The 14,047-nt window shown below is 46.7% G+C and overlaps 1 protein-coding gene across 3 annotated transcripts in view; it reads left to right on the forward strand.

Moving 5' to 3' along the window:
• LOC137426804 (myosin phosphatase Rho-interacting protein) overlaps nucleotides 1–14,047 on the forward strand; it is a 57,577-nt gene that overhangs the window by 3,037 nt on the left and 40,493 nt on the right. For all 3 annotated transcript variants that reach the window (XM_078778994.1, XM_078778995.1, XM_078778993.1), the window contains 12 exons: nucleotides 624–744; nucleotides 943–1,330; nucleotides 1,414–1,522; nucleotides 1,642–1,743; nucleotides 5,762–5,818; nucleotides 6,309–6,377; nucleotides 7,879–7,968; nucleotides 8,228–8,325; nucleotides 8,654–9,554; nucleotides 9,639–9,761; nucleotides 9,879–10,026; nucleotides 10,115–10,229. In XM_078778994.1, coding sequence (XP_078635120.1) covers nucleotides 651–744; nucleotides 943–1,330; nucleotides 1,414–1,522; nucleotides 1,642–1,743; nucleotides 5,762–5,818; nucleotides 6,309–6,377; nucleotides 7,879–7,968; nucleotides 8,228–8,325; nucleotides 8,654–9,554; nucleotides 9,639–9,761; nucleotides 9,879–10,026; nucleotides 10,115–10,229 — 2,294 coding nt within the window. In that variant the 5' untranslated portion in view covers nucleotides 624–650. The remainder of the gene's footprint in view (nucleotides 1–623; nucleotides 745–942; nucleotides 1,331–1,413; nucleotides 1,523–1,641; nucleotides 1,744–5,761; nucleotides 5,819–6,308; nucleotides 6,378–7,878; nucleotides 7,969–8,227; nucleotides 8,326–8,653; nucleotides 9,555–9,638; nucleotides 9,762–9,878; nucleotides 10,027–10,114; nucleotides 10,230–14,047) is intronic.

Raw genomic sequence — 14,047 nt, forward strand, 5'->3', positions numbered from 1 at the left:
CCTCGCCAGAGGAGAAGGTATTGCATTTGAGTGCGTTTGTTATGTTTGTCTGTTTGTCCGCACAGAATAAATATGATTTTCTCTGCAACTGTTGGTCCGATCGACAGGAAATTTTCACCATAGGTGCAACTCCACCTGTAGAATGTTTTAATGATAATTATGACGTCATAGGTCACGTGGTTTCGCCGCCATCTTGGAAAAACCGAAAAACGTTGCACCTCAATATCTCCGAAAGCGCTGCATAGAAAAAATTGAGACGTGGCTCATTGTAAAGAACTCTCCATGGGGAATAACATCTGTGAATGATGATGTCATGTCATAGGTGCCTCCATTATGACGTCATAATTTGACAAGTACAAAACTTCATCTGATCAAGATGAAATTTCTTGAGCATAATCTAGGAATAAATGAGTTTAGGAAAAAAATAATTATGACGTCATCGGTCACGTGGTTCGGCCGCCATATTTGTTTTCACACAGCCTTAAAAACCACTGAAAATACATCCTGGCGAGGGTTTGCAATCCCTGATTGCTCTTTTTCTTGTTTGTATTTCTGTTTTGAACTTTTGAACTTCCTCAAATTCCTGGCAATGTCACAGCCACGAATTGTCCTTGTTCTCATAGGACTCCACCCATCACAATCCATCTGCAATGGCAGTTTCAAACGTCCAGGGAAAGCAGGTGACCAGAAGAACAAGACTGGATAGTTCAGGTCAAGGCACGAGTCGAGATGAGTCTGGCAAAGGTAATCTTTACCCTCACTTGCAGCTAACTCTCGGCTGAGCAGGAACCTGTTTCCTCGCACAGGGATATGAAGCGTGGATCCTACGAAAGCCCCTTGATAACAGGATGTTGCAAGTACTTGGTGAAATAATTGTGCAACTTGCGTATTAAACACAATGACCCTGGCAGTTGATGACAAATCACTCCACCTTTTCTTCAGGACCCCAGCATTATCAGAAAACCTCTCCAAAGCCAGGATCTTCAAGGCAACCTCCAATTCACTCTGCACCACCCGAGCACGATGCTGCGCAAGTGGAGGTAGACATGGAGGTCAATGCAGAGTTTGTGTCTCCAAGCTCGGGCCCAAGAGAAACCTCGTCGGTGACGTCATCAGCCGGTTCTCAAACGTCGGCAATCAGAAGGAAAGCGTGCACCCGTGAGGGTCGGCGCACTGGTCGCGAGTATGCAGCATTGGCAGATGTTCCACGTGCACGAAGAATCAGCCAGCGGCAAGCATTCGATGTGGAGCGAAGGCGGCTTGAGCAGCGGCTTCGCACACGCAGCCCAGGGCGCGATGAGGTGGATCGGATTTTTGGTCAGGAACGCAGGTGAGAAGATGGCGCATTTAGAAAATAAATGGCAGTGCAGTAACCGGCATGTTTTGGTGATTCCTTGCTTTGGATCTTGGCAGGAAAGTCCAGGCTCCAGCAAAATTTGGTCAAATTGAGGATCAAGGCAGCGCTGGGTGTAATTATAACGTGGCACCTCGGCGCGGTCGCTCTGCTTGCAGAGCTGAGAAGGTACCGCAAGCATTTACCTGTCTGAGTCCCATCCAGTAGTCTTTTTTTTTTTTTAAACCCATGAGCCATAAGTTAGCTGTTTGGACTAATCGTGTTTAAATGTGAGATGATGTGCACAGGGTATGCACGGAAAGGTGTACGAACCAGAATGTGCATCTCCGAAGTCAATCTCCCAACGATCTAGGTCACTTGACAGACGGAGCACGGAATCTACTGAGGTGGTGAGTTAAGCCCCAATCCTCCTCATGTCGATGTTGCGTTTACCTGACAAAATGCATGTCTGCTGACCAGTATACAGTGCATTCAGAAAGTATTCAGACCCCTTCACTTTTTTCACATTTTGCATGTTGCAGCCTTATGCTGAAATCGTTTAAATTCATTTTTTCCCTCATCAATCTACACTCAATACCCCATAACGACAAAGAGAAAACAGGATTTTAGAAAGTTTTGCAAATTTATTAAAAAGAAAAAACTGAAATATCACATTGACATAAGTATTCAGACCCTTTGCTATGACACTTGAAATTTAGCTCAGGTGCCTCCCATTTCTCTTGATCATCTTTGAGATGTTTCTACACCTTGATTGGAGTCCACCTGTGGTAAACTCAATTGATTGGACATGATTTGGAAAGGCACACACCTGTCTATATAAGGTCTCACAGCTGACAATGCATATCAGAGCAAAAACCAAGCCATGAGGGTGAAGGAACTGCCTGCAGAGCTCAGAGACAGGATTGTGTCGAGGCACAGATCTGGGGAAGCCTACAAAAACATCTCTGCTGCATTGAGGGTTCCCAAGAGCACAGTGGCCTCCACAATTCTTAAATGGAAGAAGTTTGGAACAACCAGGACTCTTTCTAGAGCTGGCCGTCCGGCCAAACTGAGCAATCGGGGGAGAAGGGCCTTGGTAAGAGAGGTGACCAAGAAGCCGATGGTCACTCTGGCTGAGCTCCAGAGATCCTGTGTGGAGATGGGAGAAGCTTCCAGAAGGACAACCATCATTGCAACACTCCACCACCAACACTCCACCGAAAAGCACACAGAATCTTGTTTCTCACAGTCTGAGAGTCCTTCAGGTGCTTTTTTGCAAACTCCAAGCAGACATTCATGTGTCTTTCACTGAGGAGAGGCTTTCGTCTGGCCACTCTGCAATAAAGCCCAGATCGGTGGAGTGTTGCAGTGATGGTTGTCCTTCTGGAAGCTTCTCCCATCTCCACACAGGATCTCTGGAGCTCAGCCAGAGTGACCATCGGGTTCTTGGTCACCTCTCTTACCAAGGCCCTTCTCCCCCGATTGCTCAGTTTGGCCGGGCGGCCCCAGCTCTAGGAAGAGTGCTCGTTGTTCCAAACTTCTTCCATTTAAGAGTTATGGAGGCCACCGTGCTCTTGGGAACCTTCAATGCAGCAGAAATGTTTTTGTAGGCTTCCCCAGATCTGTGCCTCGACACAATCCTTTCTCTGAGCTCTGCAGGCAGTTCCTTCGACCTCATGGCTTGGTTTTTGCTCTGATATGCATTGTCAGCTGTGAGACCTTATATAGACAGGTGTGTGCCTTTCCAAATCATCTCCAATCAATTGAATTTACCACAGCTGGACTCCAATCAAGGTGTAGAAACATCTCAAAGATGATCAAGAGAAATGGGAGGCACCTGAGCTAGATTTCAAGTGTCATAGCAAAGGGTATGAATACTTATGTCAATGTGATATTTCAGTTTTTTCTTTTTAATAAATTTGCAAAACTTTCTAAAATCCCGTTTTCTCTTTGTCGTTATGGGGTATTGAGTGTAGATTGATGAGGGAAAAAATGAATTTAAACGATTTCAGCATAAGGCTGCAACATAACAAAATGTGAAAAAGGTCAAGGCGTCTGAATACTTTCTGAATGCACTGTATGCTCTCATAATCCCTGCTATTGTTGTTTTGTTGCCCTAAAGCTTCATGCTGTAAATTAAATGAGGCTTCAGAAGTATAAATTGTTGCACTGTGAGGGTGAAGCGTCTGTTCTGAGTATTGTGGTTCAAACCCCAGCCGAGTCTTACTAAAGACGTTAAAAATGGTACGTGCTGCTTCCTTGCTTTTGTAGTTCAGCATTTAAAAGGTTAAGAGCACGAAAAAAAAAACCCTTACGTTGGCATCCATGGGGAGGAGGAAATGCCTCCTTTGGAAATGCCCCGCTGAGTGTGGTGAGAAAGGAGGCGCCATTATTGAGGCGTGACTAGTACCCGGGAAGTGACGACGTGTGGGTGTATGCGTGAGTGCGTCACAGCTCCACTATGAGCCTTATAGCCTATTAAACGAAAACATTCAGTGGAGAGCACACCTCCACCTGGTTGGCCATATCACTCAATGGTGAAGAATCACTTAATAAATTCTACTAGCTGGATCTGGATCCGAATCTTCACCAAAATTGAATCGATTCTTCCTTGTCAGACACCCAACCTGTCCAACAAGTTTCGTCCAAATCCATCCATAACCTTTTGAGATATCCTGCTATGTATCGTTTTTGGCCCGATCTCCCAATGGTGAAGAATTACTTTAAAAATTCTAGTAGCCGGATCCGAATGCGGATCTTCACCAAAATCTAATCATTTCCTCCTTGTCACACATGCTACATCCCTGCCAAATTTCGTCCGAATCCGTCCCCAACTTTTTTGAGATGTTTTGTTCATAAACGGACAGACAAACAGACAGACAGGGGTGAAAACACAACCTCCATCCACCTTTGGCGGCGGAGGTAAAAAAAAGAAAAGTGTGGGGCAGTTTCAGGGGTGGTGGTTAGGAAGACACACGCACTAAACTTTGATGATGCAAGGTTCAGACCTAAATATTGTCAGATATCTTCGCCCATTCATGGTCTGAGGCAAGAGATCAAAATGGTAGCTGTAAATGAAACAGGCTTGAATTATTCAGATATTTGTCTCGCACAGTGATGAATTGGAATACCGTAAACTAGCAAGTTGTCCAAGCCCACGTGGGATTCTAAAACGGGGTAGGAACGGAGGCAGAAAAGAATTCACATTTGCTGCATCTGATGCCATTCAAATGCTCTAATGGCAGCGAGGTGTTCCATTTGAAACGGTTTGTTTGATATATGTAGCTTTTTGATGCCTACAGGGTCTGTAATAACATTTTGTATTGGTGTCAAAGCCAGTGACCAATTGGAAAGTAAAAGTAGGAGGAGAATTTATAGTCGACTTGAGAACGTCTGAAGGGATCCAAGTCAAACTTGGTACCTGTATGTACAATGATGTAAAGGTGAACTGATTACATTTTGGGCTCATGACGTCAAAGGTCATGTTCAGTAAAAAATCTTGCTACAGCGATAACTTGTGAACCAGTGAGGGGATTTCGACCAAACTTGGTACAAATATGTATTATGATGCAAAGATGAACCCATTAGATTTTGGTGTTGAAAGTCAGAGGTCATGTCAGGTTAAAAAATGGGATACCTGAGAACAGCTGACAGGATTTAAATCAAACTTGGTACAAGTATGTATAATGATGTAATAATGTGAGCAAAGCCATATTGGTCGACGTCGCGACGTTGAAGAGTACCGTTCTAGTTTTTTAAGGTTTCTGAAGCTTTGCTTTTGCATTTTACACGGATTATTAGACCCAGTCTCAGTGTGAGAGGGATAATGGTGATACGTAGTTATTTGTGTAATCGGAGTGTCATTCCTTTTTACCATGGATGCCTTGCATTTGGTGCCATGGTCATGAAATTTCACGTTTCGGTAGAAGGATTAAGTTTCCAATAAGCAATCTTTTGGTGAACAGCACAGGAACGTTGTTTTGTTTACAGCACAGTAACTGCCCTGTTTATCCAGAATGATCTATATGGTCACTATTCCTTGGGAAATGCGTAAATCTAGCTGCACTGGGGAGGGGGCTGGGAGGGCCCCGCTGGGGATTTCAAATTCTCCTCTGATGTCTTTTTTTCTCGAGGGTCTTGCGCACATTTTGATCTTGTTTGATAACCCATTCGGCAGTAATTTGCCAAAATAACATATGAAAAAAATAATTTTACCATCGCGTTCATTATGTGATGATCTATGCGTGTGCAAATTTTCAAGCTCATTGGACAGTTGATGGCCCCGAGATGAGTGGAGGGCTGGGAAGGCCCCTCCTATCTGACCCTTTCCCCCCACCGCCTCCAGTCAGGAAAAGCGAAAAATCACCCAGTTCAGTTAGGATTGGGCTTGAAAACTTTTGCTTTTTTTCTAATATTTTTGTGTTTCAGGATCTTGCCATAAAAGCAAAGAAGGGTTGGCTGGCGTGGATGGATACAAACGGACAGGTCAGATCGCTATTCCGCCATACACGCTACCTTCGTCTGTTTGTCCATGAGATGATAATTCAATTGAAATGCAAGATCAAATGTCGTGGAATTATAACGAGACTTTTTTTTTCTCGTTGATGACATCAGGAAAGACCATCACCAACTTTGGTTGTCGGTTGAGATGCCACCAAGCCTTAACATGTCACCCAAAAATCAGGGTTGTTATAACTTGCTAAACCAGTAATCGAGATGATCTAGATTGTTCGTATCTCAATGGTGGTTGACATTGCTCCAATTCGGCTTCTTTAGGATATTGCCGCTGCCTGACTCTTTGGTTGCAAATTGTGGTGGACAGCATGGAGCGAGTTCTGGTGTCATAACAGGAATCAATTGTAACGTCAACAAAGCTTGTGTGCAGCTGATGTAGCCCCAACAAACCAATGAATAGCTTACTTCTGCTCCCATTGTGTTACTGTAGCTGTTTCTTTTATGCGCCATTTTTTTGCAGTGGTTGAAGAATTGGTTCCTGCTATCAGATAATGTCCTGCTTTACTTCCGGGATTCCACAGGAAAGGAGGTACAAAACTCCGCTGTCAAAGTAAAACAAATTTTTAAATGATGAATACATTAGTTTAAAGGGTTGACGTTCAATTATTAGTCCCTTACCCGGAGGGGACTTTAGGATTGCTCTACTGTCTGTCAGTCTGTCCCACCTGTGGTCTTCTGCACTTTTTTCCATCCCTTTTCACTGGATGGGTTGGTTTGTCGTTAAAGGCGGCAAAAAGGGTTGGCGTCAGGAAGGGCATCCGGCCGTAAAACATTGCTTCAAAAAGGGGACCGAAAAACAACAACAACCACGGTTCCCGAAAAAGGCCAACTCCCGCTTTGCGGGGAAAAATGGCCTCTAAAGGTGTTTTTTTTTGTTTTTTTTCACTGGAAACTTGGTACATGGCTTTATTATGATAAAGTAAAGGTTTGCATCAGACTTAGTGGCATTATTGTTGGAGCGTCAAATCTGCCCCGAGTCTGGGAGGTCGGCGGTTCGAACCCGGCCCCGACCGAGTCATACCAAAGACTTACAAAATGGTAGGTACTGCTTCCTTATTTTGACGCTCAGCATTTAAAAACATAGGTATGGGCAAGCAACCATAGGTCAGCAACTATTGTGCAGGCTCGATGAGCATAATCGCTTTCTCTTGCATAGAAGTAACTTGGAAAAACAAGTCGATCCGCAGATCCTCATTGTGTCGCATCCTGTTGATTAGCTTGCGGCCAATCTTCCCCAGTATAACTTTTCCACAATTACTACATCACTGGCTCTACCGCCCATTAGCAAAGATTATTTGACTCTTGTGATGACATTGCGAATTGTGCTTATCCGTTTCAATGCTGTTCTGATATGAAACATTTCACAAAATTCTGGCAATGCATTCCGAAAGGTGAGCATAATATGGGAGAACGCGGGTTCCTTTGGTTTCCTGTCCTCTCGTTCTCTCTGCTCTCCTTTGTGGGTGCTGCCAGCCTCCGAAAGTCAGGTAGAAACATCCGTTTGTAGCCGCTGTTTGCCAACTTCACCCGCACATCTTCATTCACGACAAGCAGCAGTATTTCTGGAGCCGAAGGAGCAAGCCCAGAATGCAAGCGTTAAGCTTTGCATATGTGAGATGGCATGGCGGGACTTGAAATCCAGGAAGCTATCCATTTGTACGTTTTCAGTCAAATGATGTAACCAGTGTACTTTAAGAGACGGATATTAACTAACCTGTCGAGGAATGGCCATTCCATAATGCTTGGATTCCATCTCCAAATTAAATATACATTGTGTGCATTGTCTAAGGTCCTTGTTCCAAAATCACTTGTCTCCACATACATTTGTCCTACATGCGGTGGAGCATGTTGCTTTACTTCCCTAGTTTGAGTTTGATTCTGTCGGGGAGTGAGGGTGTAGAATGTCCCTCTTTAACAATCGGCTGCCCTGTTCGGTCATAGATACCGCAATGCCCCTCCTCACCCGCAACCAGGGTTTGTAATATGACGATGACATGTAAGACACCTTGCATTTGTCCCTCTTGTTCCAGCGATCAGCAGCAGATGGAGAGTTCGATCTGTCCTCATGCTGTGGAGTTACAGAGATCCAGGTGCACAAAGGTTATGGATTCAATGTGCAAGTAAGTGCCACAGAGGCCACGTGCCTGAATGATCATTCGGTGATGGATGATATTTAGCATTTGAGGCAAACACCTTGGCCTCTATTAAAAAAAACATCACGTTGAACATGAACCCCAGTACATGACGATCACACCGATTAAATATTAAAATACTTTGGAAAATATTAACACTGTTTGGGGCTAATCTTTGAAAGCTCAGAGGTGTGTGCAGGAAGACGATTTGCATATCGGATGTTTTTTACTCGTCCGCTCGCCTCAGTTTGAAGGCGGTGTAATCAACTTGGCAGCCGCGACCCCTGGAATCCGCAGAAGGTGGATGGAAGAGATTCTGCACAGCATTCCTGGCCAACCGGACAGGTGAATTAAATTCGGAATGTTATCCTGGCCGGTGCACTTCATACGTGACCATTCTAAAGCAACGTGGTCTTTTGGGTCCTGCCAGTGATGAATTAAAGGGACTAGAGCTCACAAAAGATGAACAAAGCTAGCTTCCATCATACGTAACTCAAATGTAAAGGCCTTCTAATTTCCAGTGCCCTTAGATATTGGTATTTTGTTTAGTTTGAGGTGAATTGCCCAGATTAAAGTCACAATCTTGTTAACTGTTTGTATAAGTTTTATTGTAGCCATTGCATTTGCTAAGTAAACCGTTTGTTTCAGCTAACGATTTCTGCATTGTTTCTAGGGAATCTCGTCAGCCCACCAGTAGCCCGTCAGGTGCAAACACGGCTTTGAAGCAGCCGTTGGGACAGCCGAGCGTTAACAGACTGGGAGCACTGGACAACCACATAAAAACGCTGGACTGGTCAGAGTTCCGTACCGTGCGACAGGCCTTGGAAAAGGTCTCGGGTGGCACATGGCAGGCACACGAAAAGTATAATGATTGGGGTGACTACTTAGATCTTTCAAGCCCAGAACCACCGCTAAAAAGTTTGGCTTGGGAAGCAGGGCCAAGGGTGGAACAGAAGGAAAACGCTGTGGGTGTAAACCATGTGTCCAGGACAAGGTGTACACCTTTGGCTGACAATGCATATACATCAACCTTGTTTTCTCAGGCTGCAAAACCGTCTGTAGAAATGGACACAAGTCGAACGCAAACTCTTGGCTTAAACACCGGCCTTCATCCCAGCAATGACACTTTTAAGGTATCAAAAGAGGGAAAATCAGGTAGCAGCTCCTCAATTTTGGATTCTCAAAGATCACCGCAAACAAATTATCTTAACAAGCCAAGCCCTCTACGGTTGGTGACTGCAGAAGGACCAATCCAGTTTTTGGCCCCAACACCAATACGTAAGCCTGGGGATGGTGCCAGAACCGATGGAGACAAGGCCATTCGAAGACCTACAGTATTACCAGGGAGTCACCTGCATCAAAATGGAAAAATATTGGGTGGTGATGCCAACTATGGAAATGCTTGCGTTGACTTGGTGGAGAGACCACCTCCCACAGGAGATGAGATTGAGCAGCACTGGGAGCAAGTAGAGAAGACACCTGTCAATGGACAGAAACAAATTGCCATTACCTGCGTTCGCCCCAGCACACCAGGCTGTGTTGGTGAGACTTGTTACCAGGCATTGAATGAACAGGTAAGTTACCCCCTCTCGAAATAACAATTCCCTTCTATAAGTAAATGAGAATAAAGCGTCGAGCTGTTGTGCATTTCATCGTAGGTGGAGAAGTTGCAGGAGGAGCTGGAGCAAGTGCGTAAGGAACTGGACCTCCTGCAGGAAGAGAACTGTGACCTCCAAACGAAGCTGTTGCAGCAGAAAAATCTCAGTGGTTACATCTCCCAGGTAACACTTGCTCATAATATCTCCAGCATTGTTGTCATGGGAATTTGTGAAGCTAGTCAGCTTGTATTGTGGCCCCTTAAGTGTTGGAACCTTCATACGCTCACTACAAATGTGCAGGCGGCGTGTGAGAGAGGCCTTGCAGCGATGCAAGAGTCCCACCGGATTGCACTTGCCGAGCTGCATCGGCAAAAAGATCAGGAGATACAAGAGCAGCGGGAGGAGCAGGAGCGGCTCCTGGCAGAGGAAGCAGCAGCTACTGCTGCAGGTCAGCCACATGGGTTACAGCACATGTGGTACCGTGTGTTCCAAAATGTGTACAACGTGCTGTAATGTGCACCTTTCACTGCGCACAGCACTAGAAGCCATGCAGAATGCTCACCGCATTGAGCTTGAGCGGGTTCTCCAAACACAACGCAGCAGCAGCAGTAGCAGCAGCAATGAGAGGACAGATGCACTCCGCAGGCAGCAGTGAGCATGGCACCCTCACATATGCCACATTATGATGATTAATAAGAATGGATACGTGAATGAAAGTTTGCCATTAGAATCGAGTGAATGAGTCCATAAACAAACGATTGCCCCATTTGATGATAATGATGATTAAGTTTATAAAAAGTTTACAATTCCTCCTTCAAATCATGCTTTGCCAAGTGTGACCTCAAGGAAGAATAAAAACATTCAACGTTTTATTACAGGGGCTTAGATGGATGCCATATTAATCCCAGTGGGCCCTTGTGTGTCTCCATACGTGACGGCATTGGTACCTCCATTGTCAATTATGAAAGGAATCGTTTCAGCCCCCAAAAAGTCCCAGATCCATGTGTATCTAGAGGTGTCATTTATAGAAAGCATGAGGATAATATTTTTTCATATATATATATTGTTACAGACGCGGTTGTGGATGTTAGTTTACCGAGCGGTTTGGTATGACCACGTCTGCACAAGTTACCCGATTATGCTCGAACGTTGACTAGTCGCGCTACGCTAGATCAATGAAGGAAAAGGACACAACGGCTGGGATTCAAAGGACACGACACCAGGGATACGGTTCTCAAGACCTCCGGAGGAGGTTATATTCGTTCGGAAGGTTAGATTACAACTACAAGAGGGACAGCATAGAAAGACAAGCACTTAGACACACTCTTATATTAACCCCAACAGACGACAGATAAACGGGACAAAAGGCTGACTCACACGGGGATTGATGGCAAGGAAAGGCAGGCAGTCGATGGCTCCAGGTGCACCTGGGCTCAGGGCAGAATCGACCCGGTTCGGTCCGGTCCAAAGATGCGGGGAGGTATCGTCGCGCTGGGGGTGGCGGTGGCTTCCTCTGCTCTCCGTAGTTCAGGCGCATCTCACGTCACATCCGGTCAGTCGCCGCGTATATCCGGCGGGGAGTGACACGCCCTCGGCTCGTTAGCTCCGCCCCAGATGGAATCGGCACGTTGCTTCTCATTGGGTGCGTGCGGGGGGGGTTACCGGCTCCGCCCTTGACGAGGGGCTGACAAGGAGCCCCTTTGTGGTAACCCCGTCGGAGCGCATCGTCATGGCGGCTAACCGAGCCGGTGTGAGGACGCACACTCCCCCCGCGCGCCGTTGTTGTAGTTGTTGTTGTAGCTGTAGTTGTTGTTGTTGTTGTTTGGGGAAGAAGATGGGAGGAGGTATGGGAAGGTCCTAAACTCACTACTGGTGCCATATAATCACATTCTGGTGCAACGAAGAGTCAGAATTAATGGAAACGAGTCCTTAACTGACATAGACTAAGAATAACTAGCAAGATGTCCGAAAGTTGTCTACGTGAGATGCGGTGGACCTGGGCACGACATTTAATGGGGGAAAAAGGGGAAGGTCGGTTCTACAGAGTGTTATTTACAGGCAATGGGACTAGGGAATGGGGGATTGGGGATAGTTGGGGAGTATTGGGGAAATAGGGGAATATTTACAAGCGGATATGGAGGCCAAATTCCATATTCGCAACATTGCACCCTTCTCTACCCTCGGGGCGTCCCGACCCGATAAATTTTTACCTATTTTAGTGTGGCACTCAGATGTAGTTCCCTCTACTATTAACTCTACCCTGAGTGCGACAGTTTTACAGATATTCACAAATGAGTAAATATGTCCCCCTGCGACGTTGCACCCTTCTCCTCACAGAAACACACCCACAGGATAACCGAATTGCGGAAAGAATCCTCAAACTAAACATACAGCCGGTAGGGAGCATTATTTACACAAGACTACGCTGATATTTACACTACAATCCAGGACCTGTTTCTGGAGGAACACATGCAGATGTTATGCATAGAGAGAGCACGCATGCCAGCATCGATACACCAACCCACGAGTGCTCTGTGGCCTACGGCCTTTAATAATGTGCAGAGCACCCCCTCCAAGCATCAAAAGCACCACCCCATCACACAGTGAGCACCATCCGGTGCACCAATAAAGTGTTTATAAATCACCGGTGGTGTCGCAGCCGGCCGATGTTCTGCCGCTGGTCTTGCCTTCGTGTGGTGCACTTGGCCTTCTTACTTCTTTCAAAAATAAAGAAAGGCGCCAACCGCGTCCATTTCTTTATTGTGGCCTTCAGGGGGCCAACTGTTAGTGGTTCACCTTGTATGGCATCGGTGCCACGTTGACCCATAGGTCCATCCACGGGTGGTGCTTGGCCGCAAAAGAACTGCGGTCCATTGTGGGTGGCCACAAACATTGCGGTCCATATGGTGTATCGATCCAGGCAGCAAGCAGCGAAAGTGCAGGCCCACAACTGCGTAGCCAGCACCTCTCTCTCCTCTCTCTCTGCCCCAAAGCCAGATCCTCGGAGGTGGGAGACAAAAGAAGCAGACAAGTGAGTAAGGTGGTAAGGGCGCAAAAGTGCACGCAATGCAAGGTAATGCACACTGGGGGCACATGGGAACCAGGTGAGACAGGTACGTTCCTACCGTACGCTCCCCCCCCCCCACCAGGTAACCTACATGGCCCCTCCCTTACCCCTTACTGTATCCACACAACACAACACTACCCATAAACATCTACTTTACCAATCAACAAACGTCCCTACTGTCTTCCCCGTTCCTCCCATAAACCAAATTCGTCTTCTCTCCCTCCTAACCAATCAAATTTGCCATTTTCAACTCTCATCAAAATTTGCCATCTCCAACTGAACATCAAAATTTGCCATTACCAATTCATCATCAGTCCCTCCTAAGGGGGGAGAGATGGAATCACCCCAATGTCTCATCCACGTCGTGATGCGTCTCACAAATCCACAGCAATCCTCATTTCCTGCACAGAACGAAGAAAACACAGGTGTGGAGTCATCATCATCACCACAGGTAAGTGGCTGCGTATGGTGCGACAGGTTCATCAATCCTAACTATTTCCTAAATGACTTTAACAACTTTACACTACCCGGGGTCTTTCTCCGGCCAAACCATTGGCCCTCTTACACTATGGGTTCTAAAAACCAATTCCCATTGGCCAAACTGTGGTGCTTTCCAATTTGGGGTCTCACTCCCCCGATTCATCTCCCGGTGCCCTCGCACAATTTCTGGGCTGTGGCGTGTACCTCTCCCAGCGGGTCTACCCACCTGCACACCTCCACCACTGCAGTTGCCTCCGAGCTTACCTGCTCCTTACCCTAACCTAACTACCTGGGGAAGGCCCTCTGGCGCTCTCCCCACTCGGTGCCCTCTCTGGCACTGGGCTACCCGGGTCCGTCCTCCGGATCCTCGGGCCCCATCCACAACTCTACCGGCTCCCAGAGCCCACCTGCGGCCTCACCTGGCCGACATCCTCACAGTGGTGGAGTGCCCAACCAACACACACTAACAGGCTACACACCCAGCCATTTCCACAACACTAATGCACCCATTCACAACACCATTCTGCCACCGCACCACAGATGCCAATCTCCAACCACAATTTACCTATACCCTCTACCTAACACTTACACTACCCGCCCCGGGTACTCGTGAAAGGGGTCCACTCTTCCCCCATCCACACCTTCGCACCATGCACACCACTCCGTACCACTTACTCCAACTCTCTCCACACACCTGTACCTGCACACCTGTGCTCTCACACCTGGTGCCACCTGCACCCTTCTCTCCCCAAGCGCATTCGCGCTGATCCACAACACTCACTACTCACACACTACTCCACACACCTGTCCAGTTGCACACCTGTGCAATCACACCTGTTCCATCCTCACACAGCATCATCTCATCTAACTACTCCCTTCTGAAACTTGCGCTTCCCAGTCGTCCCTTTAAACTATTGCGCTC

The sequence above is a fragment of the Myxine glutinosa genome, chromosome 5 (assembly GCF_964187855.1).
Source record: "Myxine glutinosa chromosome 5, kmMyxGlut1.1, whole genome shotgun sequence".
NCBI lineage: Eukaryota > Metazoa > Chordata > Myxini > Myxiniformes > Myxinidae > Myxine > Myxine glutinosa.